Genomic DNA, 18,778 nt, shown 5'->3' with positions numbered 1-18,778 from the left:
AATTTAAAGTATAATTGGCATATGTTTTAAAAGGTGTACTTCTAAATAGTTGTCATTAAGTTCTGCTTTATTGTATTAAAATGAACATACTAATTCCGCAATATGATACTAATAATACTGTATTTCAAAGTAATTTTTACTAAAAAGTTGAGTTTATTGTAAGTGTATTATAATTTTTACTTAAGTGTTCTTTTAAAAAGTGTACTAATTTACAAATACTGTTAATAATAAATTGCACTTATGAGAAGCATACTAATTTTCAAGGTCTTTGTAACAGACTATTAGCATGCTTACTTAAAGTGTTCATTAATTTCACGTAATTTTCAGTATATTCACAACACAATGATATAATACAATTGTACTGCAAGTGTTTTGAACACTCATGAATCATGATTTTCACTGGTGTACTTCAGTTCACTTAAAGTTGGGCCAATTTAGCAACTATTTACACTTCAAGCATACTCAGGTATTACTCAAGGGGTCCTCAAGGACTACTTGACTGCACTTAAGTATGCTTGAAGGTGAGGAAAAATACTACAAAATGTACATCAATTAGTATACCCTTCAAAAATTCTAAATTAAGTATAATATTCTTTTACCGGGGTCACCCTCAGTGTAAACAATATTGTGTACTAGGATATGGTTATACTGCATCCACATGTTCCTATAACTCTGTATTCTTTCTTCAGTAGCATCAGAAACTTTTCAACAATATGATAACTTATATATACTGTATCTTTTTTATATTTTTTTATTATTGCATCTTTTTGTCAGCCGTCATTTGGTCTCACCTGCTCATAGTAGACTGTGATGCCTCTACGTTCATGTTGATGTTGTTCTCGTTCCAGCGGTCATATTGCACGCTGCCGGCACTGTTGGATTCCATGTGGGAAGTCTTTCCTCTCCTCTGAGCTTTATCTGCTGCCTGGAATCACTGTTCACTCACTTCTTCACTGCTCAGCCTGGACACATAAACTCTGTGCTCAGACACACTGAGGATGAACAGTTGTCTGAGTGTAACAAAATGTCTAGAATGCATTATGAGGCATCTCGACCACAGTAAAGACAAGAAAAGGTAGAGTTGATATATGACCTCATTGTGCGTTGACCTTAAAGCTGTTTGATTACTTTGTACCTTATTAATCTACTTGTAATCATAATCACACCATAATGCACTTAAAGCGTTACCAACATTTAAAATTAGTTTCGGTGCAGATGAATTGTACCAATCAAGCAGTCACAGTGTTTAATCAGCCCAGGAGCTAAATCAGACCGCACTACAACTAAAACAATCACAACAATTTAGACTCAAGCAGTGATATGATTATTGTCACCTAAAGCTGAATTCACTTTACATCCCCACAGTCAGATAAACTCAAGCTGTGCTCACCTGCACGAGTCAGAAACAGTCAACAACCTGCCTGGAAAACTCTGCTTTCCTGCACTTTTAAAGGCTCGACTGACACTGAGAGTCATGCCTCCTGCTTGGTGACAGACCTTGGCCATAGTTCATGTCTTCACTAAGTCAGCCGGTCATAAATCTGTTTGCTGTACTCCAGCTTTTGTCTTTCACCTCCTTATTATATGACTCTTTCTTAGTGATAAAGGGCAGTTAAAGCTCTGTGTGATAAAAGTGTTATGAAATTTAAATCACTATTTTGTTTAAATGATTTTCTCAGACGATAAACCTCCCCCCTCAGTTTTTAAATGTAAAGTAATACAACAATCTCAGTCAAGCACTCACTGTACAGCTGTAACTATAGGAATGTATCAATGGGGTGATGATTTACTGATCCTAAAATATCAGATAAAGCCCTGTCAGATTCCATGTGGTTTCTGTTTGTTTAGACAGATTACATATGACCATTGAGAAGAGTTAAATACACTTTTGCACAATTAGAGTTTCACTTGATTTTGGTCTTCATGCTTGAGAAAATGAGAAATTATTGTTATAATGTATGTATTACCTGTTAGCTGTTACACTAATGTGAGGCCAAGTGGTTCAAAATATTATATTATATTATATTATATTATATTTTGGAGCAAGTCATTGTTTCTAACCGGAAGTTTTAAAAACGTTACTAACACGTTGAGACTTCCGGTGTGCCATAATACCGCTGCTGCGCATATTTCAGGTTGGTGTGACTATTTCACCTGTCCGCTGGTTAATTTCATCATTTACTGTACCTACGCTTTTAACTGGAAATACGACCACAGTTTTAGGTTCTCCAGTTTATAGTCCTACTAGCTACATTATCTGTTTCTTTCAGAATCATACAGTTAGCTTCAGAAGTTGTTTGGCAACATTCGCCCATGCTAGTTTTAGCTAGCTAACGTTAGCTAGCTAATGTATTGGCGTGAACCGCTTTACCAACAACATATCATGTTTAAAGTGAGAACTAATGAACTCATCCACCATTTTTCTTAATGTGGGGGCATATATAGCTACCTTACTCTTGAACCGTTTGTTTATTCAGAAGCCAGTAGAACATCAGTGGGTTATTGTCTGCCTATCGGGCCTATTAGCTAACGTTAACGTTACATTAACATTGTGAAGCACCGCAAACTTGAGGTAAGCGCAGATAATGGGATACCTCATGCCAAACCTCACCGAAGTGTGAGAACTTGACTCTTGTCCATCTTTAATTATACTTATATGCCAGAATATTTGTCGTAAACATGACTGCTGACCACGTTTGTAGTAAAAGTGTGTTGGTCTGCAGACATTTCGGTGGGAGAGCGCTGGGAAAAAGAAGCTTGTAGTTAGCTTTTAGAGCTGAAGTTTTATGAACTCATTGCTGCGTGAATGTCAATTTCTATTTAAAGATTTTATGTCATTCTCTTGCCGATATTATATAACCGCTTGCAGCTGATTTATAATGTTTAAATGTTCATATTTACTGTATAAACCAAGAAAGTAAATTCCAGATTATTAAAGATGCTGTAAGATTCTAATAATATAATTTTCCAGTGGTCTTAATGTGACAACGTTAGTAAACTGGATGACAAATGGAAGAAACAGGGACACACAAGAGGCAGGCTCTGGATCGTGGATCTGTTCTGCATAAGCCTGCCTCTTTATGATTCAAATGAAGCTGAACTGAAATGACATGTTTTGAACACTTGTGTGTGTTTGTGTGCGTGTGTGATGTGGTGTGAAGCAGGCGGTGGAGAGCGGCTGCTGATGGGGGACGAAAAGGAGACCTGGAAAGTAAAAACTCTTGACGAAATCCTACTAGAGAAAAAACGCAGAAGAGAACTAGAAGAGAGAACAGATCCCAAGCGCCAGAAAAATGTAAAGTATCTCAAACTCAGTTAAAGACCCATAATATCTACATGATAATACAGTGTATAAAACAATTGTGAATGTCTCTTTTATTTGTTGTCAACTTTTTGTATTCAGAGCCATCATGGTAAATTTCAAAATACATGATTAGAAATGGCAGATTGTATAATGTGTATATATATATATAGCAAGATTCCAAATGTTCCGATGTTTGTATTAACTCTTTTATTCCTCATCTGAGGACATTTTAATGATGTCTCTGTAGCTCTAACCTTATATTCTGCCCTTTTTGTCTTGCACAGTTCACACAGGGCCTTGTTCCACAGGCGGATGATCGGGAAGCCAAACGAGACACTCCGGAGGAAGGAGAACTACGGGATCAAAGGATGGAAATAACAATTCGTAATTCCCCGTACACACGGGAAGACTCAACAGAAGACAGGTACGTGGAATTAAAGGAAGGAAACATGAGTAAATATGTTTAAGTTGACTGGAACATGTATTTTCATGGTTGGAAAGTGAGCATGTAATAGTTTAACTTCAAGGTTAGTATGTCATGGTTTAAAAATTGAATGCAACACAGTTGCTGGCTCTCTCAGTGTCTCACAATGTTTTCTTGACATTTACACAGGGGAGAGGAAGACGAATCACTAGCAATCAAGCCTCCACAGCAAATAGCAAGAAAAGACAAATCTCACCACAGAAAGGAGGAGAAGAGAAAAGATAAAAGACGTCATCGTAGTCATTCTGCTGAAGGAGGTGAGGGACTACTGCTTAATTACACAATCACAAGCATATGTTTTACAGCTGAATACAACACATTTGGAGCTGCTTTATATGCCTCCGTGCTGGCGACTGCTGTGGCTGTATGAAATGATTAGACTTTGGTGCTCAAAGGTCACTGTGACCTCACAAATATGTTTTTGACAAAATTCCACAGAAATGTCTCGTAGGATAAAATAATGACGTGAGGACATTTCATAACCAAAAGGCTACGTTACATCATGACATCAGAATGTTATGGAGAAAGACTTTTCTGGCCATTGTTGAACACCGTAACTCAGAAACAGGAGGGGAGGTTGTGACCATATTTGACATTTGGTCAGATACTGAACTGCTCACACTAATCTTGGGTGTCCACCTTGAAACTGTGGTGATTGTATAGATCAACTGTGGTGACAGGTTGAAGATACAATTGTATCCGTATTTGAACATTGTGGTTCAGCACAAGCTCATTGCTTCTGCTGATATTGAGCTTCAAGTGATTGTCGTTGCACCATGTGATGAATCTCTCTTGTCAGTCCTCTGTACTCTAAGTCTCTAAGTGAAGACGACATGTTTCTCACTTAAAATTATCCACTGGAATCATACATGTCAATATAGTGAAAGCTTCCATTTCGGCAAAAAATACACTACCTTTCTGTAAAGTCTTTTAAAGCATTAATTACATATATGAGTCTGTGAGGCGGTAATTCCTGGTTTTCAGATCTGCTTCAAGTTAAGGTGTTTTCTCCCACAGCAGGGAAGCATGCGCGACCCAAAGATAAAGAAAAAGAGCGAGAAAGTGATCGCAGGAAGCGACAGTGGGAAGAAGACAAAGCCCGGCGAGACTGGGAGAGGCAGAAACGAAGGGAACAGGCCAGAGCTCATTCACGGAGAGAGAGGTGAGCACTGATCCCGGTGAAGCACCACATATTATAATATGAATAGCTTACATCAATTCAGGCACGGAAGTATTTATCATTTTGATTATTTCTCATGTTTAATCAATGTGCATTTTTTCTCATGCAAATGCCTCTTTTGTTATTTTTCTGTTTTGTTGTAATATTCCGTGTGTCCCCTAAGTTCTTTTCTTGCCAGGATGTTAACGCCTCTAAGCAACATGATCTCAATGTATTTTTTCTTTCTTTTTTGTGGTTTGCAAGGGTTGAGCTAGCTTCATGTGCGTTCAGCCAAGCCCTAGATGATTGTCTAGGTGCACCTGTAGAGTAACCCACAGATAGGGTGACTTATCATGCATGACTTATTTTGCACTGAGGAACATCCAGCATGGACTGGAACATTTACACTTCTGCGCTCCATGCACTCTGTGTGCAAGAGCTTTGTTGTTGCAATTTAGGTGTACATATGCATATGATGTCCCACACAAAGCATGTGAACTTAGACAAAACATGAGTTGTTAGAAATGACCATAGTTGATACAAACTTTTCTTAGTCAAATCTACATGTCAAGATTGTAGGTGTGTTTTCTCTTACAGGCAAATTAAGTCAAGCCCATGCAAACAATTCAGACTCAAATGGACACTCAACAACAAACTGTGTGTGATTGTTATAGCAATATGTTAATGACTGAATACATCTGTGAAGATAGCAGAGCAATCCTGCAGCCATAAACTATATGTTTGAGAAAGCTTTAACAACCAACCTAAACATGACCAAGCAATGACAAGATTGGCCTTTTGGTTGTCTGGACAGACCTCGATTGGATTCTCCTGGGTTTTTTTTGGACCACAGGGACCGGCTGGAACAGCTCGAACGCCAGCGTGAACGGGACCGAAAATTGCGTGAACAGCAGAAAGAGCAACGCGAATTGAAGGATCGCGAGAGGAGGGACGAGGAGCGACGCAAAGAGCGAGGTGCTCGACGAGAAGGTCAGTGAATGAGCCCAAACGCCTTTTATTTTAGAGCCAGGTTAGTTGTGTTCCTCTGCCTTCAGTCTTAGTGTTAAGCTAGGCTTAACATGTCCTGATTCCAGACCTTCTTCTCTCACTCTCATAAAAAGAGAAAATAATATTTCCCAAAAAGAAGAGCAAAATCCAAAGCATCCATAGTTTCTGTCGTATTGCCAGTCATACTTGTTTTTTTAAACCCTATGAACTGTGATTCTAAATCTGCAGCAGTGACTAATCAGGCTTTTCTGTCTACAGTCCCATCTCACCACCGGATGCTACCTGACGAGTATGATGACAAGCCAAAACAAAGTCACCGCAGCCGAAGTCCCATGCGCGTTTCCCGGGACAGATCTGAACACAGTGAACCACGCAAAAGTGCAAGTGAGTTTACCAGTATTTAGCAACCTCAAAAAAATCTCTAATTTGCTTTTATTATGTTCATGCTTAATTGTACTGTGTCCAATGACTCAGTTTTAGATTATAATGTATAGTCATTTTGTCTGCAGCTTCAAAGGAGGAGAAGCCAGAGGGCAAAGACCTGCTTGCAGACCTTCAGGACATTAGCGACAGTGAAAGGAAGACCAGCACAGCAGAATCCTCCATGGGTAAAGGATGATATAAACTACACTTCTAGCAGCCAACAGACATGATCATTATACGACAAAGATGTAGTACTGGGGTTATCCATTTACTCTATTACTGTAAATGGCTAAACGGTCTCAGGAGAATTCTTTGGTACAACACTTTCAGTCTGGATCATGATCAGGAAGCGGGGATAAGGATAATCACCCGCTCATTATAGCTTTGAACTTTACAAGAGGGGATAAGTGGATTGGAAGCACTGCCTGAGTTCTCTGGTGTCAACACACAATGCAAAAAAACAACGTTCAAAAACAATGAAAAAAGCAGGAGAATGGAGCAAATATTACAGAAAATAAGAAAAAACTATCTGCCACCAGAACAGGACAATTTCACACACAGGTTTTTGAAGACAGGTAAAAATATGTAGTCTCAAAGAACCCACAGTTATTTTAGAAGCAGTGTAACCAAGCTAAAAAACGAGTACATTTGTCTACAAGAAAGTACAAAGATACGAAGAAATTCTGACATCGACAAAGCAGTTTTTCTTGTGTTGCTTTATAATCCTGAAGATTGTAGTTTCAAGCATAAAGTCACCTAGAACCAGTAATGAAATCTCACTACTACGAAACTGTAATATGTTCTTACAATAAATGAAATGCTCTAACATAAAAACTGTCTGGTAAGAAGGTGTGTCCTGTCAGACAACAAAGAAGCATGCATTGCCTTGATGTAAGATATTTCACCTTAATTAGATTTAGTTTTTTAGTTTGCAGAACCACTAGAACAGCCACAGATTTTTTTTTTTTAAATGCATCTTATTCACTTTGTCCAGCTTCAGGATCGGGCTCTGAAGACGAGGAGGATGACGATGATGAAGAGGAGTCTAGCAGCCAGAGTGAGGGTGAAGAAGAGGAAGGGGAAGAGGAATCTGTCTCAGGCTCGGGAAGGTCTGAGCAGAGTGCAGGTAAAACTGTGACACGCTGTCTCTGTGTTAAGTCCAGCTATGCAGTGTGGCCGTTTTAACGCAGTGGCTTCATCTCTTTCAGAGGACGTGAGTGAGGACGAGCAGTCGGATGATGATTTTGAAGACGAGAAGGAAGATGGAAATCACATACCTGCAGGTGGGTGAACAGGTGTGATGTCTGTGAAGGTAGTTGTGTTTCCAATTCTAATGTGAGATGAAAGTTATTCTCACGATTCAGATGTCCTGCAGTTTGACTCAATTCTAATTATTTGTGTTGAGAGTTCAACATTTTTTTATGTAAGCAGTTTTTATCTGGAAATATTTTAGATGGAAGAGGTGCACGGCCACCAGACAAATAGATAAATCATGTTTCGATCAGTAAAAGCTGAACTTGGTCAGCTGAACATTTGAGAGTTTTGTTTCTACGCCTTGCCAGGACTCATCTCTGCTACCACCAAAAGCTCTGAACACAGGACCAAAACCTGATGTCAGTAACAGGGAGTACACTACACTAGGCAACATGTAAAGACAATTGAGTGTTAAAACAGTTACTCCACGGCCCTACAATTACATTTTCCATACAGTGGAGAGACTCACAAAAGACAGATCAGGTCTGTTAAGGTCAAAATCAAAGCGACAGAGGTTGAGATAGCATGCCATTTAGCCCCAAGTATTAGGTTTAGCTCCAAAACACTGGGTTCTACAGTTCCCATAGTGCCACTCAACAGTTTCTTCCCCTCCTAGCTGCTAAATATTCACTTCTTTCAAGTGCCAACTTTCTGTTTAAAATGTCTCAAGCCTGAGATAGCCCTCATCACATTTAAAGTGGTTTCTTGACCTTGGAAATAATAGTTTGACAAAAAATGTAATGTAAAGTCCAGTTACTGTGTTTTTCCAGATATTTCTGCACCTTCTCATTGTCTTCATCTCAGTGGATGGAGAGTCATATGTGACCGCTGCAGCTGTGCAGTGTGCACGTCTATATCTTAAAAGAGTATTTGTCCAGCACCACTGTCTGTGTGCTTGATGATATGAAAATGAAAACAGAACTTTTTGTTAACTATGTAATTTGTCAAAAAATATCAGTCAGAAACAAGACAAAAAGACCTGGCTATGCAGAAGTGATCATGATTGCATGTGATGTGACAGCTTCTCCTCAGAAGGGAGAATTAGAAAAAAACACATGGCGAACGCAAGCGAGTTGCTCCCCAAAAAAATGCAGCTGCTGCAGTTTGGCAGCATTTAGGACGAAGATGAAAATTGCAGTGTGTCGGACACACTTTTAAACCTGTTTTCGATACTGCAGTTTAGTAGTTTTATTGTTATTTTGTTGTTATTTAATAAGTATTGGATTGTCGCCATAGACAATTTATTTCATCCGTTTTGGTTGAGAGATGCCTGAGAATGAATGTCATGTCCTTGACCTGTTTTTTAGTTACCTTAGGCTAGTAGATTGGTGATGTTATTAACATTTGCTATTTCGTTTCTGATGTTCAGAGAATGAAACTGGAACATATATCACATTTTTGTCATGTGATGTATGAATAATAGTGATAGACTTTAGCTACAGTTAAAATGCTTTACAGCAAAGACATTACGTGCACTAAATGCTTCACTGAAAATCAGACATAGAATTAACATGCAAAACATGTTACAATCAGTAATGTAACATAAGATGGGAAACCACAGTTGAAGTGCACTGTTGACACATTGAGGTAGGAAACAGTATCACAGCGATTGGCAGCTCCCTGACTGTCCATCACCATGACAACTGAGCAAACTTCAGCTGCTAATGAAGACAATAAAATTTGGTTGAAAGCTCTAGAAAAAGCTGGCAAGCAACAACATTCAGATTTTTTTTATTGTCAAATCAACTAAAGGTAATCATTCATGTTTTCTTGCTTTCGTAGTCGTTGCACTCTGTTTCTGTCTTCAGTGTGACTTTGCTTCCACTTTAGCCAAATTCTGTAGGGGAGGAAGATAAAATTTTCCCTAACCTATCACATCTGTCTGAAGACTGGCCATCCCATATCCAAATTCAAACATGAACAAAGCCACAAGACAAACTGTGTTGGTCTCAGAATAAAGGTCATCTTCCGGGTTGCTTTGAGTTTTGACCTCTCCATATCTAAACTCGTAGCTCAAATGCACTTACTAACGCTAAACTGACTTCACCTGTCGCCTCACAGTGCCAGAGTCCCGTTTCGATCACGACTCTGAGGAGAGTGGTGAGGACATGGAGGAAGAGGAGGAGGAGGAGGAGGAGGAAGAGGAAGAGGAGGATGCAGGAGAGGGTGACCCCACGCCTCACTCTCAAACTCATTCTCGCTCTCCAACGCCTGAAGAGAACTACATCCCGGACTCCCCCCCAATTTCACCTGTGGAGCTTAAGAAGGAGCTGCCCAAATATCTGCCTGCTTTACAGGTCGGGACCAACATGTTCAACCATCTAAGCCACAGACTATGTATATTTAATCATCTCATGCAAGTTAGCTATATCTTGAGGCGTTCATTTAAACTGTGTGTTGTTTTTCAGGGTTGTCGCAGTGTTGAGGAATTCCAGTGTTTGAACCGAATAGAGGAGGGAACCTACGGTGTGGTGTACAGAGCCAAAGACAAGAAAACAGGTATGAAAATAAACACGTAGGCCCATTTGCTTTTGCTGTCACAGATGTGTCTATTCTTGAAACAATGGTTACGCTTATGTTTGCAGATGAAATTGTGGCCCTAAAAAGGTTGAAGATGGAGAAGGAGAAGGAGGGCTTCCCCATCACATCTTTAAGAGAAATCAATACGATCCTGAAAGCTCAGCACCCAAACATCGTCACAGTGAGGGTGAGGGAACTTGATAACGACTTATTGCTTTGATGGGCTAATGTGTGTCCTAAAGTGTTCTGGTTAAACGTAACCCTCACTTTGTCTCCTGTATTAGGAAATAGTTGTTGGAAGTAATATGGACAAGATCTACATTGTGATGAACTATGTCGAACACGACCTGAAGAGTCTGATGGAAACCATGAAGCAGCCTTTCCTGCCAGGTAACGTGAGATGTTGTTGAGCTCTGGTCCATTTCTGTGAAAAATTGAAAAGGGTATGGTTTGCGATAATCTTGTTTATTGGTTTAGCATTGAATGTCTCTCCTTCGCCTCAGAGCAGCTCCATTAAAGCATGATGTTTGTCCTTCAGGTGAAGTAAAGACTCTGATGATTCAGCTGCTTCGAGGTGTCCGACATCTTCACGATAATTGGATTCTCCATCGTGATCTGAAGACGTCCAACCTGCTGCTGAGCCACAAGGGCATCCTCAAGGTATGCAAGGACTAAAGGGGATAGTGTTTTGTTACCCTGGCTATAACTATCGTTCCTGGGGTCTGTGAGGGCAACTCACAACAATAAAAAGCTGTATTCCACCATAATGTGATGGAATTATGTATATTCAGATAATAATGTAGGTTTTACCTTCACTGTTTATTTTTTTTTTATTTATGTCAAGATCAGTGGTTGAAGTCTGATTCTTAGGGACTAGTTGGTAATCATCACACACACAGCTTTTGATTGACAGTTCAAAATGTACATAGCTCTGGGAGTTGTTAAATGGCTTTCTGGGTAATGTAGGTAATACTCATTGAAGTAGATGAAGCAGACTGAGAGAAGGTGGTTTGGGTGCAATAAACATCACAGATTATTGTACAACAGCAATGCAAATGTGTAATACTGGATACAGGCTCCACCCTCCATTACATGCCACTAGTAAATAAGGTTGTCACATTTCTTGTCTTATGAAAGGTTGATGCAAGAAAATATGCATTCACTTCAATTCAATGGGTCTTTGTGATTTAGACAAGTGGAATTCATATGTGAAAAAGTGTTATCTGCTATAGTAACTATAGTAGTTCTGCAGGGTCAGATTTTTTGTTAAACAAGCGGAAGATTTATCTTTTTTCTGAAAAGTTGGGAAATTGATTATACTCTGTCTTCCAGCCCTGGAATTATGATTTGATTAAATACTACCTCAAGCCTGAAATAAATAAAACATGTTTGCTTTTTAAATATCTGTCTATAGTTTGTAGAGCATAGAAACTGGAAAAGTTTTTCTTTTAATCCATCTTTCGATGATTCACAACTTCCTCCCAAGCTAGCAGCAGTACAGCACAGTTGAACAAACAACACATGATTACTAAAAGTCAATCAGAGCATGAATTTCTGGCTAAATGAACGGCAGACAGAGTCCATGTGTAAATAAACCAGGTTTTTACAGACGTTTGTCAGTTGAATTTAATACAAGCTGACAATAGAAAATATGAATCACACTGCATCTTATAACTTTTCAGATGCAGAGTGTATGGTCATTTGATCAGGAGGATCAGGAATTAAACAGCTTCGGAGGAATCATACTAATGCTGGGGCATTTTTCTTTTACCCCAAAATGAAATTTAATGGTGTTCATGTGAGCCAACTCTCTCTCACTCTAGATTGGCGACTTTGGTTTGGCCCGAGAGTACGGTTCCCCCCTGAAGCCCTACACCCCTGTAGTGGTGACCCTTTGGTACCGCTCACCAGAGCTGCTGCTTGGAGCCAAGGTGAGAACACAACTTCACACTGCTTCCACAGTTCAGAGGAAACATACCAAAGCAATAGCTGAAACTACAGATATTAAAGCTGATCTATTTTTCAGAGAGGTGGTTACATCATCTTGATTGACTGGTTTACCCAAAGACATTTTTCTAAGAAAAGATAACATCTGTGAAGGATTCGGTTTATAAGATACCAAATATCACTGAAATGCTATTTGAGTTTTACAGTAAATGGTTTACACAGCCAGACGGCAGAAGTCCAGCAGCCCATCAGAACACATCCACTTTCACACACGAGACAGACTTTAGTGTAGAGCGTGCCAGGCAGACTGTCTACTTTATGTTTCTGCGGGCTGCCACGGTGTTTGTTCTTCTCTCCGCAGGAGTACTCCACAGCTGTGGACATGTGGTCAGTGGGCTGCATATTTGGCGAGCTCCTCACCCAGAAACCTCTTTTCCCTGGAAAATCTGAAATTGACCAAATTAACAAGATTTTCAAGGTAAATGCCTTCAGCGCTCTCATAACATGAAGTAAATCCTCACCATAAAGGGTAAAGCTCTTCTGTTTACAGCCTGTAAATCTATTGACTGTGTTGACTGACTGAGTGGGTCAGCATGGAGTTCTGCAGTGCACCACAAGGTGGAGCTGTTGGCAGATGTTACCCCAGCTGAAGAAGTTATTATGAAACTGAGAAACTCACCATATAGGGTTTTTCCATAGTAGCAGAGGTAGTCGTGCCGGGCCATGCTGTGAACGGCTGCAAGCAGTCAGGCTGTGCTGGCACAGTTTCGGGTTTTTCACTGCACAAAACAGCAAGGTAAAGATGGTGAGGACGTGTTGGAGGTGTACTAGTCACCAACCACAGTAAGAGCCTGTCTCCTGCCGTCCTTTTCAGCTCACCATGGCTGTGTTTATATTATTTCTCCCTGCAATGTTTCAAACCAATCCCTAGACCAAGTAGAGCAGAATATGTCCATATCTGGTTGATTAGACCTGTTTTATTGAAGAATAGCAGTGAAATTAAACTCCAAGCCACAGAGATTCAGGTAGAAGCTATAAACTAAGAACCAAAAACCATTAGAAACCTTTAAAAACAGAGCTGTGTGGACTCCCACAGCTGTGTGGACTCCCAAGTCGTTCTACAGTCTTTACCAGTGAAATATTAATGTACTTAAGGGTACTTAAGTACATAAAGGTATCTTCTTAGGACTGGTTTATGTATGTCTGTGGTTGAATACTGTTGCCAAAGTGGGAAAATCTCATCTCCATCTCTCCTTGGACTAACAGTTTGCTGTCTGCTCTCCTGTGTGTGTGTTGTCTGTAGGATCTGGGTTCACCCAGCGAGAAGATCTGGCCCGGCTACAGCGAACTGCCCGCTGTGAAGAAGATGACTTTCACAGAGTATCCCTACAACAACCTGCGAAAGCGCTTTGGAGCGCTGCTCTCAGACCAAGGCTTTGACCTCATGAACAAGTAGGATTCTCGAAGGCTGTCTCATTCCACAAAGCATTACACCTCAGTTACACTGCACTGCGTCTTTACTGCACTACAGCCAGTCTGACTGTGGTTTTCTAATGCTTTTCTGTCTGTGTGTGCATGTGACTGTGTAGCTGTGTGTAGATAACTGTATTCTTGACAAACCACTGTTACTGTTAAGGCATGAGGAGGAAAAATCACTCGCTTTAAAGAATCTGGTTTACTGCTTTTAGTATTATTTGACATATTTCACAAATTTTGTGAGAATGTCGAAAATATTGAATTAGTCTTTCAAAAAATCTACATAGACATTGTATTGTCCTCCATCTGTTATTGATAGAGCACAGACCAATATTAATGAAAGGCACATATCAACTACTAATATCAGCAACAGTAAGCCTGTGTCCTACAGTGGAAATTGCCTTACTTGGATGAACGCATTGCTCCCCTGTCAAATTCTGTTACTCTTTCCAGCTCTTTTTATTCAGTCAGTGCATTTCTGGCAAGCTGACTTAAAACATGACAACGGTAGCGGACTGGTAATTCATCAACATGCCTCAGCAGCAGTCCCGTTCCATCTCCTTGTTCCGTTTCTCTCTCACACACACGCACACACATGCTCACCATGGTGATGCTCCACACGACAGGAAAATGTTTTAGAAAACACTCATTTAATATGGAAAAAAGCATTTTCACACAGAGAGTGATGCGTTCAGAATTCTTTCTTGCACATTCCGAAGACCAGCGTTGTTTAGCAGCTGCGAAGAGCGGAGACGAACTTTTCAGCTCTGTTCTCAGATCTTTACCCACCCACGGAGCCTTTTTGCCTACACCTGTAAATGACAAAACCATACCGCTCTGCTACCTCGCAGCTGCAGTGGATGGTAACAGCATGTCCGCTGTGCTGCCGCAGGGATCACGGTTCAGTGGAAGCTTGGCGTCTGTCCAGTGCAGCTGAAACCTTCCAGCTGTCAAAAGACTCATGAGGCGTTTACCCAGGGACAGATTCAGACTGCAGGAGGTCAACACGTAGAGAGGTGCTGTTTGAAAAGAAACTTCAGGCTTTGTAGTAGCTTAGAGGTACAGTTTGGCAGGTAGACATCGCAGAGCTGTTTGGAATATCACACCCTCCTGTGTAGGAGAGTGTTTGAACATCTAGGCCTTAGTTATTCAAACTGAAGTGGGCCTTCAGCACACAGTCGATTTCTATGCAATGCCAGATACAAGATCTTGATTTTAATGCTGCTAGTTTTCTAACCTACTAAGAAATTAGTTTCCATTAGCTTGTGTCCCAGGTATAAACAGGTCTGTGTGGCTGGAATGAGGAGGAGGAACTTCACAGGTGCAAGGAGAGAGCACATTCTTGGAATTCTGGAAGAAAACAATGATCTGGACACAAGTGCAGCATTGTCCCTTTCATTGCTAGTATTGGCCCCATGTGTCATAAAACTGGTATTAGTCTGATCCCAGTCAGCAAAAAACGATGTGTTTGATCTTTTCAGTCTGGTGTTAATCATTTACCATACTGACTGTGCTCATGCGTGGAAGATTCCAATCAGACACGGTTAGAAAGCCAATTATCACAATTGAGCAGCTCCGCATTATGCTGTGTTGAGCCTGTCATATACAATTAGGACTCTGTGCACAAACCCACTGGCCCCTCATCTCAGGGCTGCATCTTGTGTGCAGATTTCCTGTCTAGATGTAGTTCAGTTAGCTGGGGTTGCTGACATTGGGGAAACCAGCAAGAGTAAGCTGGATTTTGGAAGTATCCAACCTAAAAATCTCATCCTCTCCCTTCAAGCCTCCCTCCAGAACCACCCACCTAGAACACATGAACGCACACTGTCTGACTACTCATGAGAGAGATCTGGGGAGAGGAGTAGTGATGAGAAGACTGGTTCTTTTAATAAATACGTAAACAAACAACTCTGTTAAATGCCACAGTCATATAAACACGAGCAAAATGGCCATCAGTCTTTGAGTCTGAATCTGCCTGGCCTGGCGGTTACTGCTCACCGCTGTGGCCGTGTGCTTTGTGTTACTGGGCTAGCTGCTGAACGAGTCTGTCACTGCTGCAGCGGCTCACTCGTTCTCAGGGGTTTGCACATTCACACGTGAGAAAACAGTTACGGTAACATTATGATAATGAATGGAAACAACAAATGTGGCTATTGTACTCACATCTGGCAAGCTAGCACGTTAGCACTGGGACATTTTGGCTGCACTTTCTCTGCCTTTCTTGTGTGACTAGCTTGCTATAGCTTTAGCACTATGTCTGCCTGGCCTTGTGAAGACTCCGGTTATGTGCAATGAAAGCAAGGGCAGATTTTTTTTTTGCGTTTAATATATTGATTCATGTCTGGATGATTAGAGAACTTCAACAAATTGAACAAAAAATGCTTCTAAAATGCAATACCGAACCAAGCTTATACCCACAGCTGATGTTCAAGTGACACCACTTTGCCTTATATTTTCAAACTGGATTTTTCTGATCTTAACAGGGATTTGTACACATATCACATCATCTGCCACTATTTACATTTTACACAATTAATTTAAAACTCAGCTAGTTCATTCGCACTCTTCAAATGTACATTTCACAACAGATGCACATCGGACAGAACCATTTCAGTCGAGACAGAAGCGGTTTGTGCGAGTGTTAGCCAGCTAACTTGCAGCAGCTTGTATAGCTGCGTTAGTCTCATTCCGGCTTGTGTCATTTTTGGGCCATTCTGTTGTCACTATTTTTCTGGCTCTGGCACAGAAAGATGACACCTCCATAGTTAACCCCTCTTACACAGCCCTGATTGGTTTTCCACCTGGGGAAACGGCTGTCAGTGAGCACAACACCAGGCCTATTTCAGTTTCTGAAAAAAACGGAGATGAGAGCAGCCACCTCTGTAAAACTGAAGCTGTACAATTTTTAAGCAGCACTCCACACACAGTCTTTCATATAAAGAATAAAGGTCCACACAGCAATCCGAGCTGCCTGTTTAGCTGTGCATCTTAATTCAGATGTTTTTTTGCATCTCTATATGAACTCAATCATTGACTGTTTTCCAGGTTCCTCACCTACTGCCCCAGTAAGAGGATCTTATCAGACGAGGGGCTCAAGCACGAGTACTTCCGCGAGACGCCGTTGCCCATCGACCCGTCCATGTTCCCCACCTGGCCGGCTAAGAGTGAGCAGCAGAGGGTGAAGAGAGGCACCAGTCCTCGTCCACCCGAGGGAGGCCTGGGCTACAGTCACCTGGTAAGGACATTAGGCTCCACTTTCTCCATTACATACAGCTACCAGGCTTTCTGAACGCTGTCTGTGTTAAATAGATTACAGACCTACAGGCCTCTGCTTTGTGTCCGGGTATTTCCTCCTTGTGTTTTCCATGATGAGCGCCTTTTAGTCCATAATGTTTTCAGCAGTGGTCCTACCCACCCAGAAGCTTACGGCTGATATTGATATTTTTCAGTGAATGCTAGCGTATTTACCGCCTTACTGACGAATTAGGCTGTTTCATCCCAATGCCGTTGTTTGTTTAACTCAGCTTTACTCTTGTCATTCTTGTAAAATAGATCGCTGTAAGGGTTTTCCCAAAGGTAACCAGTGTAGCATGGCTCAGTCAGTTCTGTCATAAATATGTAAGAAATGAAACTCCATGACATGAAAAGATTGATGAATCTGGTCAGAAACCATGAGTTAACTCTGTTTCCATAATCTCTCCAGGGTGACGACGACCTAAAGGACACAGGCTTTCACCTGACAACCAGCAACCAGGGAGCATCTGCTGTTGGTCCAGGATTTAGCCTCAAATTCTGAGCCCGAAACCTGCAGGACACCTGGCTGTCTCGTTGAGAAAGAGGGAGCTAAGAGTTCTGGGACTGGTTGTTCTTTTGGAACTGGACAGTGTCACTGGTTTACAACTGTAAACCTGATCATTACAACTGTTACCAAATAGTCAGGACTGTCTCACAGCAAGACTAGTGGCTCAAACACGTTGAATTTCCAGAATTTCTTCTCTTTTCTTCTTCTTCTCTATATTTTCAAGCCATTTCACCATTCTAATGTGGCCATTTTAGCTCTTAAAGAGGAGACACAACCATACATCTGTTAGAAGTTTAGCTCTCATGTTTGACTTTTGTTTTATTTTCCCTTTTATACTTCATGAGAGAGGACCAGATTTTATAAATGGTTGGTATTTCCTGGCTGCCTGAGCTACTGTATAATGATGCAGCGCTGGCCGTGTTTTCAATCCAGCATTATGTTAGAAATTTACTTTAGACTGTCAGGTCTTTTGATGACAGGGGGACGATGCCTTTGCTAGAAATAAAGTTTGAAACTGTATTTTGTCTGCTGCTCTCCCTGTATTTACAAACTATGTCCAAGCTATGCAAACACAACCGCACGCTGCCAGAGGACCACAAAAAAAAGAAGGGAAGTGGAGCCTTAAAAAAAAAAAAAAAAAAAAAAATCCAGCCTTGAACCCAACTTGGTAATCGCTGTCCAAGAGTGATGTCATTCTTTGCACTGCACACTTTGTCTCAGTACTTTGTTCTTTCGGGGAAAAAGAGGCCCAGATTTCACTCTGCCTTTGTTTTTAAATGGCTCTGCGACTTCAGAATTAAACCAATAAATTCTTTGATTTTGAGCCGAAGAAAAATTAACAGTACAATTTCATTCCCTGCAAGACCGCTCGCTGCTTTCACTGGAACAGGCGCTGAAAACTCCCCTGGCTTTGGACGTCTAGAGCCAGCACTAAATGGAAATGTTCATTAATCAGTTTTATCTATCCCCTGCCCCCACCGGAGCCCTTCTGCAGATTATTACACCTGATGTGTTGAATAAGCTTGGACGGGGAACTGCTAGTGGAACTGACTGCTCAGTCTCTGGAGGCGGACTGCTGGCTTCACTGCGAGGCTAGTAAAGTAAGCGAGACGTCTGAGGTGTTCCATATGCGGTTTAAGGTCCAAATAGTTCCAAAGGCTGTAGACAACATTGCTTATTCTGGCTGCCGTAGCTTAGTTTGGTCAGTGCGTAAATTATTCAAATGGCATCCATCTAAGCAAAAGCTTCTGTTACTTTTTCAGGCTCTTCAAAAGAAACTCATTAGGTACACGGGTATTTTTTGGATATCGCTTTTCCCCAGGGACCTATAGAGGAAGATTTTGCGCTCATTGTATGTGAGAAGATACATTCTCCAACTTGGCTAATATCTTCTGATTTGAA

General features: G+C 40.9%; 1 protein-coding gene across 5 annotated transcripts; it reads left to right on the top strand.

The window, feature by feature from the left end:
- The first annotated feature begins 2,107 nt into the window (after positions 1-2,107).
- On the top strand, positions 2,108-18,051 carry cdk11b (cyclin-dependent kinase 11B). 5 transcript variants are annotated; one of them, XM_041945442.1, is made up of 20 exons: positions 2,108-2,135; positions 3,165-3,295; positions 3,589-3,728; positions 3,918-4,045; positions 4,809-4,950; positions 5,762-5,937; positions 6,214-6,339; positions 6,465-6,563; positions 7,373-7,504; positions 7,587-7,661; positions 9,694-9,929; positions 10,041-10,131; positions 10,218-10,339; positions 10,437-10,542; positions 10,691-10,812; positions 11,976-12,083; positions 12,461-12,577; positions 13,403-13,551; positions 16,621-16,810; positions 17,279-18,051. In XM_041945442.1, exons 2-20 carry the CDS (start codon positions 3,185-3,187, stop codon positions 17,369-17,371), a joined length of 2,463 nt encoding a protein of 820 aa, XP_041801376.1. In that variant the 5' UTR covers positions 2,108-2,135; positions 3,165-3,184; the 3' UTR covers positions 17,372-18,051. The 5 variants fall into 5 exon arrangements, with proteins under 5 accessions (XP_041801376.1, XP_041801378.1, XP_041801374.1 ...); XM_041945444.1 differs by having other exon boundaries at positions 2,109-2,135; positions 5,801-5,937; XM_041945440.1 differs by having other exon boundaries at positions 2,110-2,135; positions 4,806-4,950.
- Positions 18,052-18,778: the final 727 nt, after the last annotated feature.

The sequence above is a fragment of the Chelmon rostratus genome, chromosome 10 (genome assembly GCF_017976325.1).
Source record: "Chelmon rostratus isolate fCheRos1 chromosome 10, fCheRos1.pri, whole genome shotgun sequence".
Lineage (NCBI taxonomy): Eukaryota > Metazoa > Chordata > Actinopteri > Chaetodontiformes > Chaetodontidae > Chelmon > Chelmon rostratus.
Note: the sequence above shows the minus strand (reverse complement) of the source record. Positions and strands in the feature narration are given on the sequence as shown.